Raw genomic sequence first — 14,058 nt, 5'->3', positions numbered from 1 at the left:
TTAAATTAAAATGGGAATTTTATCTTTTCAATTTTCTCTTTCCCTTCAGGTTTCTTCCTGTTACAAGGGAGTTTTTCCTTCCCACTTTTCAGTGTTGGGATTTTCTCTATATAATTTTGAGGCAGGCTCTTTACCTTACAGTAGAAAGCACCTTGAGTCGACTGCTGTTGTGATTTGGCATTATATAAATAAACCTGAATTGAATTGAATTTCTGTGATTCGCTCCCTCCTGCTTCATCAACACATCCACCCGGCAGCGTTACCTCAGGAGGAGTCTGACTAGACAGGACGCTTTATTTCAGGAGCAGTCACTGTCTGCTAAGATGAACTGTGAACAGCTAAAGATAGAGGCTCTATTTTAGTAACTGAAGATATTAAAGATACATATGAAACAGGGAGCAGAGAAGACAAGAATGATAGTGAGCTCATTCTTGTAGTAGCTAACTCTAATGAACCACCCAAAGGTTATCTTCAGTCAGTGACCACCAGCGTAATTAAGGTATTTAACTTACAGTGGTTACTAAGTTGCAGATTAGGGGTCAGGTGAAAATTAGGTCAACCTCTGTTTTAGGTCATTAACCTACTTACTCTTTATGTAAGGACATCAAACAACTTGGCATGTTGTGAATAAGACCTCTAAAACCTGCACGGCCCAAGAAATGTACTCTAAAGGACTGTAAAATATATTAAAACAAATGTTTGGCAACATTGTAAAAAGAATGTTGATGATCTATAAAATCCAAACGCGATGAATGAATCATTTACTCAAGCGTAAACAGGATAACATCCAAAGCAAGCTGTCTAATCGCATATGGCAGAAAATTAATTTCTACCGCAAACCAGATTGAAATGGTCACGCAGCGATTGCTCAGCTAATTTACAAACATGTTTCAGCTGGAGTCGCATCTAATTACCTTTCCTATTCATCACCTGTTTATCTGTGTGTCATAAAGAAGGTGGTCACTAAAGGGTTTAAAGGAATCCATGAAATCTTATTAGGCTGCCCCACAACCAGGAAGACCAGTGAAGGAAATTTCCATCTTTAATTTCCAGTAAAGATGAATAAGAGGAAGTTGATTTATATATATATATATATATATATATATATACATATATGACAGCCCTGAGCATCTGCTGCTGTGGAGCAAAATGAATGAATGGACTCATCATAGAAAAAATACAAACATTGCACAAATTAAATTTTGATGATGAAAGCTGCATTTTAACATTAAAGCACTAATCAATATTTTTATATTTACAGTAGTGATTCTACTACTACAGATTTTGAGTCCAGCAGCAATAGGCAGATATTTTCTGATAAAGAACATACAGCCAAAGAATATAACAAATCTCTCAAATAATTTATATAGAACTTCTTCAGTTCAGTAGTTCTTTCTTTTATGTTTTGGGTATCTAGGACATGTTTATCTATATTTCAAGACAACTTAGCTCAGCAAATATGTTGTGATAGATGTGAGCGTAGCATCAAGAGCAGAGTTATAGTTTCTGTGTCGGTGAGTTTATGAGGTTCTACTTGGATTTGAATGATGTAAAAGTTAGTAAATACGAGGCTCTGTGCAGTCAACACTATGACCTGCAAGATTTTGCAAATTAGTAAGTTGTTCCTGACTGGTTCTCTTTTCCCCTCGGACACCTCAGCTCTGAAAAATCAGATCAATGCGTACTGATGTTAGAACCTATTACATTTTAAAAGATATCTAGCTAATAGTGTAGCTTTGACATGAATGACAGGAACAAAATTCTCGTTATATTCTAGTTGCTGTCTGTATAAACTTTTATAACTTTCCTTCATAGCTTCATTGGTCCTGTAGGACAGAGCTTAAAGTGTTTCACTTGAAATTCCTCATGAATGATATATCATTGAAGACTCTTCTTCGCTCCTTTTACCTTTGTTCTTTTGTGTGGTGCATCACCAAGAAAGCCAAAATAAAGCAAACAAGACGCTCCAAATACACACAAAGTGTGGTAAGCTTTAACTTTCTATTTACTATTTTAAGTTGATACATAAGTACATTTTTTTGTATTTCTATTCATTATACATGTTAAGAAACAAACTGACTCAAAGTTGCATCTACAAAGCAAAACGTTATTTTGTCTTGCACCCTTTTCTCTGATTATTTATTTCTTTGAGTAAAAATGTGTTTTCATTGAACTGCAGGAGGAAAAAAAAGAGCAAGGCTAAAATAGCTTGTGTACGTAAGTATTTGATGTTGCTTTTCTAAGAGATGACTGGATGTACTATTCTGGTAGTGAATGATTTATATATGCTCACCAGGTACATTTCTTTTGCAACAACAGAATACGGGTACATCCACGTCAGCACAAGTGAGATAAATTAACTCTCCCTCTATCTTTAGCAGGATTTAGAGAAACTGATTTATTACCACCATCTTTCTGGTGGTGGATGAATGATGAGCATCCAGATATGAAAACTACTACAAAAAGGATTTTTATCACTTTCATCGTTGTCAATGACCTCCCAACACAAGGTTGAATCACCATAGTAGGATGGAATTGTTAATTGTGTACACATTTGCCCAGTGTCTGCAACCTCCTTCACCCTGTCTGCTTGCAAAGTTACAACCACGGTCCTGCCCATGGATGATTTCATGAGGTTATACTGTCTGCTAATACATAGATCGATAGCGTGACGGCAGTAGATAATGGCGCTGTGACGTGACTGTGGATAAGTCCGGTTTAGCTCTGAGATCTGCAGCATCTCTAATGATGTGAGGAAAATCACATCAGAGGTCAGCTGACAAGTCCAGTAATGAGTACAGCGTTCAGTCCAAATCCAGGGAACATGCTCTCCAACCTCCAGCCTCTGAACCTAGACTGCCATGACGTCTGAGGCAGAAGAACGCTAATTGGGCTGTGATGTACTGTAAGGGTCTGTGGAGAGTTAGTGGGATGGAGGGTAGGGGAGAAACGTGGGAAATGGGCTGGTGCGTGCTCCAGATGCAGGTTTAAATTAACAATATGGACGTAAAATATTGTGAAGTCGCGATTGCGATATGAATCTTTGTTCTGACGGGTTCTTATAGATACAGTGGTTAGTAAAAAAAATGACTTGCCTCCAGCACTTAATGCTTCTGCTAGAAAGGTGGGATGAAAAGCAGAAATTCCAACTACTTAACAAGGTGAGCTGTGAACTGCTGTCAGCACTGTCTATTCCTTCGTTACTACACACAGAGCGGCACTAAGATACCACACAGACACCCATATGCATGCACACTGGGACTCAAAGCAAACAAATTCCTACCTTTGCTTCTATCAGAAATAACATGTTCTCAACCCAATTTCACAGAAGAGAAATTAGTCTTGAGACTGGAAAGTTAATTCAATCTCATGTTAATCATCATCTGTCTTTTGAAGGGAGGAGAACGAGAAGCTCATAAAGTGAGTAGCACAAGTTTTTGAGGGTGCTCCTATTTATAAACTTCACAGAAAAAATATATTTTTGTTGGTGGTATGTGGTAAGAACACTCTCCAACCGCCTTATATGGGCATATGTGTTCATCTACTCACAGCAGGAACTTTAAAAGAAAGGTGATTTAAGTGGCGTTGAATGTGGAATGCTTGTTGGTGCCACACAGGCTGGTGTGAGTATGTCAGAAACTGTTGATGTGCTGGGAATTTCCCAAGCAACTAAGTCTAGGGTTAACAAAGAATAGCCCGAAGACGAGAAAATATCCAGTGAGGATTAGTTCTCTGAGAGAAAATACCTTGTTGATGTCAGAGGTCATCGAAGAATGGCCAGACTGTTTGAAGCCAACAGTAACTCAAAATAACCACCTGTTACAACCGACGTATGCAGGAGAGCATCTCTGAATGCACAACGTGTTGAACCTTGAAGCAGATGGGCTACAACAGCAGAAGATCACACCTGGAGCCACTTCTGTCAGCAAAAAACAGAAAACTGAGGCTACAATTTTAATGAATTCACCAAAATTAGACAATAAAAGATCAGAAATGTTACCTGGTCTGATGAGTCTTGATTTCTGCTTCAACATTCAGATGGTAGGGTCAGAATTTTGTGTGAACAATATGAAGGAATGGATACTGCCTTGTATCAGTGGGCTGCTGGTGTAATATATATATGTATATATATATACGTATATGTATATGTGTGTATATATATATATATATACATATACATATGTATATGTATATATATGTATATATATACGTATATGTATATGTGTGTGTATATATATATATATATACATATACATATGTACATATACATATGTATATACATATATGTTTATTGTTCTGGATTCTTCACCTTGAAGAGTAGAGTATAGCACAGCTTGCAAACACACTTTCCCTAACCCTAACAAACAAGCACAGTTGCCAAATTGTAAACATGTGTCTTCTGTATGATTGTCAGTCCTTCATATCATTGTGGAGGAATTTTGCAACACTGCATCAGTTCGTTGACCAAACATCTTCGGTTGGTCTTCTGTCCAAAGAACATTGGTCCAGAAGTCTTGTGATTTACTCAGATGCAACTTTGCAAACCCGAGCTGTGCTGCCATGTTTGTTTCAGAGAGAAGAGAATTTCCCTTGACAAGCCATACATGTTGAGAAGTTTCAACATGCTAATTGAGGCCTGTAGAGTCTGAGATAGAGCTCTTGGGTTTTTGCAGTTTCTCTATTAGACATTCTGACCTCGGGGTGAAAAGTTTCTTTTTCACATGACTCGAAGTGTTAATTAGATTTATGTCAAAAAGACTTTTCAACAACATTACTCCTATTACTACTGCCCCAGAACACTGCCAACAATGACCCTGAAAACTAACAGCTGATAGATCAGTGTTCCATAGCAAGCTATCTCGCCTTTGCTTTGACAAAATGAAAGCTAGTTTCTAAACTGGATGCACTAACAAGTCTCTCAGTTTTTTGACAGCTACTAACATAACATAGATTCAAGGATTACATGCAAAAACACTTCTTTAAACCCTCATATATACAAGTAGACAATACAGAAATGCATAGGCTTATTTGTTCTTCTGAACATTTTCCTTGCACTTTCCTGACTTGGTTGTTTTTTTGTCTCTTTTGAGAGAGGAGCTCAGTTTTCATAGCTTGAAACCAAAGACAGTGTGAAAGATGGATGTCGTAAGGTTGATGCTACCCATTGCTTTCATGAATCTCAGTCATCAAAACTTTTTGGATGGTCAGTACCACACAACACAAGCGTCTACACTGTGAACAGACTCAGTTCAACAACTTGAAATAGCGGATGAAGCCTAGCAAACTCCAATCAGCTCCATTTGTCTGTGTGGGACGTGTGTCCATTAATGTGTCCACACGCCTAACTCAACTATCCAAGTGGATGACTTGTAAAAATATATAAATAACCCCACGTAGAGTAATCACGAATGACAAAACTAATCATAGAAGACAGGCTGTAGATGTCCTTTTTAATGCTGTAAAGTTGGACATTTTAATGCATAACACAATAGGGATTAACCGTTTGGAGGCAGCCTCAAGTGGTCACTAGAGGAACTGCAGTTTCTGCCACTTATCTTTTGGCTCCCTTTCAGCTCTGGAGGTTGCCTGTTGCTTGAAGCAGATGGGAAAGTGGCAGTCGTGTACTGATGTTCTATGTTCAGGATATTTAAATTATGTTTTGCCCTCCAGAGCTTTGCACTGGTAACATGACTGACTGTTAAGAATGCAGTTTATCTCCTTGGTGCTATCACCCTCTCCATTATGCCAACATCTTCTTCAAATATGGTCACTTGTGGTTATAAAAAAAAAAATCAAATGCCAAGAGCAGTAGGAGTCCACTGACCAGTGAGTGACAGTGACTTTCTTACACAGTTAAATACAACCACACAGAGTCTTAGTATGGCTGCAAACTTATTCCTGGTGCTTTATTCTTATTACCTGTCATATCCTTAACTTATTCAGGACTCAAGTTTTTCATATAAGATGCATTTTCACTTTCATTCAGTGATTTATTTGTGTGAGTGCCCGTTATGAATCACTACCCATTACTCAACCTCTGCTCGCCTGTATGAGAGCCTGTTTATCAGCCCCTCCCTGCGCCTTGCAATTTCAGCCTGTAAGAAGACAACATAGCTGAGACTGGTGCCATTTGAGTGAAATATATCCACTGTGATCTTTTGGTACTCAGGAAAGCCACTGGCACCCCACCCACTTGCAACGCATCCTCCTGGGACTGGTTGCCTGGCAACACTGGCTGATTGGGTTAGCAGGGTTAAGAAAGGGTCTGGCACGGGCCAAAGGAATCAGATCACTCCCATTGATCATCCTCTCTCTGCGCTCCGCTGAGAGCTGTGGCCGCAGCCATGAAAATCAAAGCCCTGCCTTCATGTCTGAGAGGGGGTTATTATGCACACGGGGGAGCCGAGAGAGACACAGCAGGCTTTGTGTGGTCGCACAGTCTAACATCCCATAATGCGCAAGGCGGTGTCCTGCTGCAACTACTCACTGTCGCAAGTGATGTGATTGTAATTGATGCCCTTTAAAGAGATTTCAGGCAATACAGAGGGCCGGTCTGGAGAGCGGGGGACGTGCAGACAAGCCTTCAATCTATAGAAAAGGTCCTTCTCTCTTCTGCCCTATTATCAGGTATTATGAAATATGGGGATCTATTTAAGGTCATTAGCTGGAATTGAGACAGACACACAAGTTTTAAAGGGTGTCACTTGTGAGGAAAAGACGAGAGATGAGGGCGACAGGGTGGGTGGTGGTATTCCAAATGCCATCGGCTGCTCCAACAACGCAGGAGTCTCAGCGGGAGGGAGACACGCTGGGCTGATAGAGATTCACATCGTACTATTTTTATCATTCATGCATGTAGTGGTTATAGTGATAGTCACCACATAGATCATAAACATGTGCATTTTGTAGATTTACAGTAGCATCCTGCTGACGCCTTTATTAAAGTTTACCGGAAACAACAGACGTCTTTTGCAGCAGATATTGAAAACTTTAACAACTCAAACTGCATTTTGCAAAGCTCAGAAAAAGTGTTAGGACCCAAACAAGGTCTACATTTGGCCAGGAAGGGGTACTGAAGATAAACTGTGAAGTCCACATCTGCTAACAGGTATAGCTACTGGAAAATGTGAGCAAGTATTGGAAGAGTTGTTAGCAATGTTTAACCAAAAGCACTGGTCCATATACATTCTAATGATACACTGTGTTAATATATATGCATATCAAATGCCATATAATTGTGCAAATTTTATGTTGGAGTCTCATTTTGGGTTTTTTTTATAGTCTTTTACAGATTGAAAATTATTGCATCACCCTGGCCTGCAGCTATTTCGAGGATTCCTTCTCCTTTATGTTACAAGGAAGAAGATTTAGGGATATAAAAAGAAACACCTCCCATATTGGTTTGGACATTTCATTTTTTAAAAAACATGTGGATGTATGCATGTACCCCGTACTTTCTGTTCAAAACCAGCCCACACCAGTTCTTCCTTTCACAGAGTGCCAGTACCAGTGTTCAGACAGCCCAACTGTTCCACCAGTCCTGCAGGCCTTTGGTCGCAACTGCTGAAGTCCCAGAGAGGTGTAAAGTGCAGCGAAGCAGTGTGTGGCGCAGGCTGGGTGATCCCTCCCACGTCTCTTTACTCATGCTCTCCCAAGGGGAGGTAGTCACCCGGCCAACTGGTGTCACAGTTCCTCCGCCAAACTGACTGAGTCACGGTGAAAATGGGGCAGAGACTTGGATCTTTTGGTCTCCCTTTCACCAGCTTTCCTTTGTTTCTGCAGTTTGGTGGGGTTTTTCACAACAAAATTAAACCCATTGTTGATAAAGAAGCAATGTCTGTTTCCTATTTTGGTTATTCCAACATAAATTCCACTCTTTGGTTCATTTGCATGATGTCGTTTTGTCTTATCTGGCTATGTGCAGTTTATTTGATATTTCATGCTGCTAATATTTCACCATTGTTCTTTGACCAGATTTTTTCTTTTAATTTATATGTCCTTTCTCATGTACCGTGACATCCCTTCAAAACTGTCGAGCGGATAGTCTCTTTCCTTTGAAAGAATGTGGTGATTTAGGTTTTCATCACTAGTTAGCGTCCTCTCAAACGTTATGAGTTCTGTTGATACTGGCTTCAAAGATTAGACGAAATTTTTTGTTGTTTACAAAAATTTATTCATACAAATCTTACAACACGTTTTTTTTTTAAACATTTATTGACTTGGCCCTTGCAGACGGCCATTCGAAGAAGTAGTCTAATATTCACTTTCCACACAGTAAATATATATATATATATATTTATATATATATCTTTGAAGATTATTTCATTTTCGTAAGGCTATTGGCGCTTTGAATTACGATACATATAATGTTTTATGGAGTGCGGAAAACTGCTTCTTCGCTTTATTTTCACAAAAATCCACATCTAGTGCTCTAAACACAAAGTGCAAAAAGAAAGCAGCGCAAGCAACAGTGCTTGACGTCTAAGATGAATGATGCTTAAGACTATATCAAACATCTGTGCAACACAAAAACAACAGCAACAACAACAACAACAACAAAAGGGTGAAATGTAAGCTGATGATGTGCAGCATTGTAGGGCCACTAAATAGCCATCTAGGATTCATGGCGATTTTAAAGTCGATGCAAGGCACCACAGCTGCAAACTGCTTCCTGCGTCACAAACCCTAGAGGGGAATGCAAAATTAAAGAAAGATTGATACAGTAAACACAAATTGGAAACGTTTACCCTGCTGTTACTCCTTCCTAACACATTTGGTAAGAAGTGTGCAGATTGTAGGGGCGGCGGGGGACCACTAAGACTTTGAGTTTTTGGTCTAACCATGCTGGTTGTATAAACTTGCCCTGATCCCTTTCAAAATCAGCATGTTCTTTGTCATTTGACCCACCCATGCTTCCCTTACTTCAGTTCTCTTTGTGTGTTTCTAACCCTGCTTACATCATATCCTCACTCTCTTTTTTTTTTTAATATAATCAATCATTGTGGCTTTTGCCGTATAAAGATACTAGAAAATGAATCGTCCACGGTTATTTTTTCTCGCACACAATTCAACAGTAGATTACAAATATCTCCCTTGCCTAAGTAACAAACCCATAAAGTATGACATTAGATTGGGAAACTCTCGCCAGTGCATTCAGAGAGGACATACAGCTTTGTGTAGAAATGTGAGGGAAAAGTGAAGAGAACAGAACACAAAACAACATCCAGAAATGAAAGGCGTGTATGTTTGTAGTAGTCAGAAAGCAAGAAAAACCATCTAGTTGGAGTCGTCTGCACAGATGCGGTGGCTAGTGCAATTACTTTAATCATGCAATCTACTGTAGTTTTTACATCGGTTCACATGACAGAGAATGGAAGCACAATAGACCCAGAAGGTTCAAACACAAAGCTTCAAACTGCCTTGTTATGTCTCTCACAAAGAACAAACTGATGAATAAGTTACCATGTAACAAGTATCATTTCTTTTTTTCTTCTTTTAAATTTGCCTGATGGTGCTTGAGATGTTAGTGATACTTATTAAATGGGCAGAGAGGCGTGAGAAAACCTTTAGCAGAATAAGAGGTTTCCAAAACACAGAATCCAGAAAACACAAGATTGGCACTTTACACGAGTCAAAGGTGTGTGTGTGTGTGTGTGTGTGTGTGTGTGTGTGTGTGTGTGTGTGTGTGTGTGTGTGTGTGTGCTCACTTTGTAAACACCAAGGAAGAAAAAGGGCAAGAAAAACCTCAAAAGTACTCTGGTCTTCATCTCAGATTTGGAGGCTTTTATTTTGACAAGCCTCTCCAATTTACTTTAACAAAACTGGCATTTTTTCCAGCCAACTAAAATTACTTTTTTTTCATCTCTCCACACTTTTTTGTGGATAGATGGGTTAATTAAAAGTAAAAATCTGTGAGAGTCTAGAGAGACAGGAGCACAGATGAGGTGGAAGAAGAGGTTGAGTTTTGAGTGTTTGAAACGAGAGCTGAAGGTGAGGAGGGGGGAAAAGGAGGGGTGTAAGAAGCCCCTTGCAAGGACACGGCCTCAGGAAAGAGCCTGAAACTCACCGGGATTTCGGGAGAGAACTGTTTCAGCCATTCTCCCAAAAAAGCCTCAAACTCATCCCCGTCCGGGAGGGCATCAAAGTCTATTTCTTGTAGGATATGGTGAAAACCTATGTCTTCAAGGCTGTTGTGAATAAAGACAACTAAACTCTTAATGTCACGTCACAAAAAGCAGCATTCAATACATTGATTGTCTTTTAAACTATTTATTTTCCTCACATTCATGTCTCTTTGCTAATTTTTTAAAAGACAGGGCTGTTGGAGCATATCAGTCACGTCAGACAACTGTGTCCCCTCAATAAATTAGCCTAAAATAAGTAATGAATACAGAAATAGAGGCTAAATTTTCTTAAATCAACAACAACAAAACAAACAAACAAAGAAAAATTGGTCCACAAAGTAGATATGTGCGTTCTCAAGTGCTTTAAGTACAAAATAAAAAACAATATTATTATCAAAATATTCATTTTAATGGCTTACTTCATACATAAATACATGTTTAAGAACACAAAAGCGATCCACTGATTGGTCAGATTTCAAAATGACTTCATCTGGGGCTGCACACACTTTGATTTTGTTTTTTGTTTTTGTTTTTGTTTTGTTTTTCAGGAGAGGAGGAGGAAGATGCTACAAATATGCCAGCCGCCGTCCTTTGTTTCTAATTCTCTGTCTATACCTTTTCCCAAGGACCGCCGCCAGGTATTTCTTGACTGCCATTTGCTTTCTGTAGCGGCTGTAGCTGTCTGTGAAGATCCCATCTGAGTGTCGCTTGGAGAGGGGCTCTGAGCTGTCATCCAACATTTTCCCCCCGCTGTGGGAGAGACGAGAGGCGGGTCTCACTACCAGCACACGGATACATGATGCAGTCACAAGACCCACCCACGCAACCCACCCATATGTACAGCCTGTGGTGCTAAATCTATTTTGTTTGTGTTTTTCCTTAAAAAGGAAAATCATTGGATAACCACATTCCTCCTTTTTGATCACCAGCCAGGAGAGCTGTGGATACACTCACTCTGCATCCTCAGTTTAAAACATTTGTTGGAGATTTACTGACAAAAACAGGCAGCATGGTAGTGAGCACAAGAATGATCTCACAAAGGCTTTTTCCACACTGATTCATGTTCCCTCTGCTTAACTTTTAACCCACCCCTTCACTATTTTTCATGCCTGCACTGAGATGTGATGGGCCTGCTCATAAGGCTATAGAGGAACTGCAACCCCCTCCACCACCCCCCACCCCTCCTTCCACCGGGAACCACTGGGACTCAGTCCCCATAAATAATTCATTTGGAGATAAATTTAAACTTGTGCGGCTTAATTCTTCCCTTTGCGCCTTTAGATTGCAGCCAGCTCAGAAAATGACACTTCCCAAATCAATCAAGTGCCCATTTGTGTTCCCCCTGACGATTTTTTATAGCATTAATAAAGGCTGATTCAGAGGGCGAGGGCAATTTATTTAGCAGCACGCTGGGAGATAATGGGACCACAGACATATACAGTACGTATAACAGCGTGAATTATGAGTTTTTAAAGAAAACCAACGGGGAAAAACACACATAGGACAGAACACATTTAATATAAGAAAAGAAGAGGTGACAACCAAGAAGAAGCTCTTACCCTACACGTTTTGCCATCAGAGAATGAAGGTATTTCCTTGCTGATAACTGACCCAGCGCTTTCCTGTAGGCTTTATTAAACATGCCGTCTGCATGTCTTTCCGTTCTGGGATGATAGATAGCCACACAGTAAAATCACCACACAATGTCAAGTCGCTACACTGCAAAAATATCCACCTTAAATCGATTATTTAGGCCTAGAACGGGCTTTTTTTTAAACCTCCCTCCACCCTTTAAGTAAAAACTCTACGTGTCACTATGAGATCATTTCCTTTGTGATTTACAGTGAATCCGTAAAAAGCATTATTTTCCCCAAGACATTCCTCTTGATTCAAAATAACTATTTTTTTTTAGCTTATTTAAAAGCAAAACAAGCTTTTGAGTCTTCACGGGAGGTAAATTCAGCGCATCCTGACGCAGAGAGACGTTGCTGATTTCCCCCCCACCCTTTTTCTTGGAAAGTGAAGATATTCATCATCATCATCTCTATTCTTTCATTAAATTTTAATGACTTTAATCAATGACTTTTCCCTCGTTTCAAAGCAGACTGATTTTTTTTTTGTTTTTGTTAAAGCTTCAAAACAAAAAAAATGATTAAAATAAAACCTTCGTGTTTGAAGTTACAAAATCTCGACAATACATTGATTAACACGTAACATACACATACATGGACATAAATAGGGACTGTACGGCGATGAGATGTTCAACATGGATGTCTGCAACGTTGAGCGAGAGAGGGAGAGAGAGAAAAGAGAGAAGGGGGGGGGGAGTTTTTCGTAGCCGATATGAAAGTCACCTTTTTTCCGGAGGGTAGTACAAAGTGTAGACGTCGTCAGCTACAGACGGAGCGCTCCTCGCCTCAATTTGATCTCTGTCGTAATCCAGGGACGGTAAGGAATTGCCGTCCTCATCATAAACATCGCCGTCAAGTCTGAATAAAAGTAAGAATGGACAGTTTTTCCCAGTTTCTCTTCACATCTGCACTTCATGTAGCATACTATTCGCATATTCACATGAAATTCTAACTCAGAAAGAAGATCACACATCAGGAGTTTCAGGAACTCTTTTCACAACATTTTTTTTTAAATGTTGGAATTATAAGGATTAGTCACACGAAATTCTCTTAACTAATTGGGATTTAAACTTGTTTAAACCCAGTAAACTCGTTTCTATTAATCATCCAATCACATATATCCGGTGTATTAATGGCTGCAGGTCAGGTTGAGACGCCGTAGTTCACTGCCTCAGCAGCCTAAATTTCATTACCGCCGCTCCCTGGTGAATGTTTCTCAGCCCTATGGATTGGCTGTCAGATGATGTTATCCAGTAATCCAATCGGCTATTATACTCCCAGACATAACTAACTCTAAAGCAGATAAGCTCGTTAGCCTGTGCCCTGCGGGTGCTCGGTGCCCACCGGGAGCTGCACATGAAAGACAAATCAGCGACTGAAAAGTGAAACTTAAAGACGGATAAGAACATACATACCTAAGACTGGGAAAGCTAAGCCCCACAGGTGAGCTGTTGACGCTGTAATGCATTATGATTCCATAGATGAATAGTGCTAAAGTCGCTTTACTAGACATTGTCCTGCTGCAAAAGAAAAAAAAAAGCGGCATCAAGTCAGGCAACAGTTAAACGAATCTACTTACAGCACAGTTCTACGATCAGGTAGGTTCACTTTAGCTGCTTTCACACCACACCTGAGTTTCAAAGCAAACCGACAACCACACACCAGGACTTTCATCTAAACTCGCCTCACTTTTACCCAGAATAAAAAGAAAGAAAAGAAGAAGAAAAAACTCCCCAAAAGTGGCTCCTCTTACCAGTTGCGAGATGCTGGACGCGATCCGCTGAAAACCTCAACTGGGAGAGTGAGATAGGATCTCTATCTCAGCCTCTCTCTCTCACACACACACACTCTCTCTCCCTTCCTCCTCTCTTCCTCTGTTACTCAGCGAAGAGCTTCTTCGGTGCCCTTGTGCTTGGTCGGAGTGTGCGTAGCCCGCTGTGCACCTGCGGCTCAGTTTTGGGGAGTTTCTAAGCGGACTCGGTCGCGGTGGAGAAGAAAAGCGGCAAACATTTGTCTGCAGAAAACTTTCCTGCGTCCTGCGAACTGTACTCCCTTTGGTTTTTTTATGCATAATTCCGAAAGCATGCCTTTTTCACTTGTCACGTAGGTAAGGGGGGGGAAGGGGGGAGTGGTGGGGGTAGGTGGGCGGCTGCGTCATCCCCCCCACCCACCTCACCAGTCCCATTAGAGTACATCCCTCTTTCGCGTCAATGAAAGACCCCCCCCCCCTCCCCTCCAAGCCACGCCATAAAAAAAGAAGTTTGAATTCAAACATTATAATTCATTAAACAGTGAATTAATGT

The 14,058-nt window shown here is 40.2% G+C and overlaps 1 protein-coding gene across 3 annotated transcripts; it reads right to left on the bottom strand.

The window, feature by feature from the left end:
* Positions 1-8,149: 8,149 nt before the first annotated feature.
* On the bottom strand, positions 8,150-13,839 carry adcyap1a (adenylate cyclase activating polypeptide 1a). 3 transcript variants are annotated; one of them, XM_084939526.1, is made up of 7 exons: positions 13,509-13,838; positions 13,171-13,275; positions 12,479-12,613; positions 11,684-11,788; positions 10,740-10,874; positions 10,067-10,187; positions 8,150-8,685 (listed from the first exon to the last, which is right to left on the bottom strand). In XM_084939526.1, exons 2-7 carry the CDS (start codon positions 13,266-13,268, stop codon positions 8,677-8,679), a joined length of 603 nt encoding a protein of 200 aa, XP_084795652.1. In that variant the 5' UTR covers positions 13,269-13,275; positions 13,509-13,838; the 3' UTR covers positions 8,150-8,676. The 3 variants fall into 3 exon arrangements, with proteins under 3 accessions (XP_084795652.1, XP_084795650.1, XP_084795651.1); XM_084939524.1 differs by lacking the exon at positions 8,150-8,685 and having other exon boundaries at positions 9,281-10,187; positions 13,509-13,839; XM_084939525.1 differs by lacking the exons at positions 8,150-8,685; positions 11,684-11,788 and having other exon boundaries at positions 9,281-10,187.
* Between the last annotated feature and the right edge of the window lie 219 nt (positions 13,840-14,058).

The sequence above is a fragment of the Perissodus microlepis genome, chromosome 9 (genome assembly GCF_051167445.1).
Source record: "Perissodus microlepis isolate ML-2025 ecotype Zambia chromosome 9, ASM5116744v1, whole genome shotgun sequence".
NCBI classification, from domain to species: domain Eukaryota; kingdom Metazoa; phylum Chordata; class Actinopteri; order Cichliformes; family Cichlidae; genus Perissodus; species Perissodus microlepis.
Note: the sequence above shows the minus strand (reverse complement) of the source record. Positions and strands in the feature narration are given on the sequence as shown.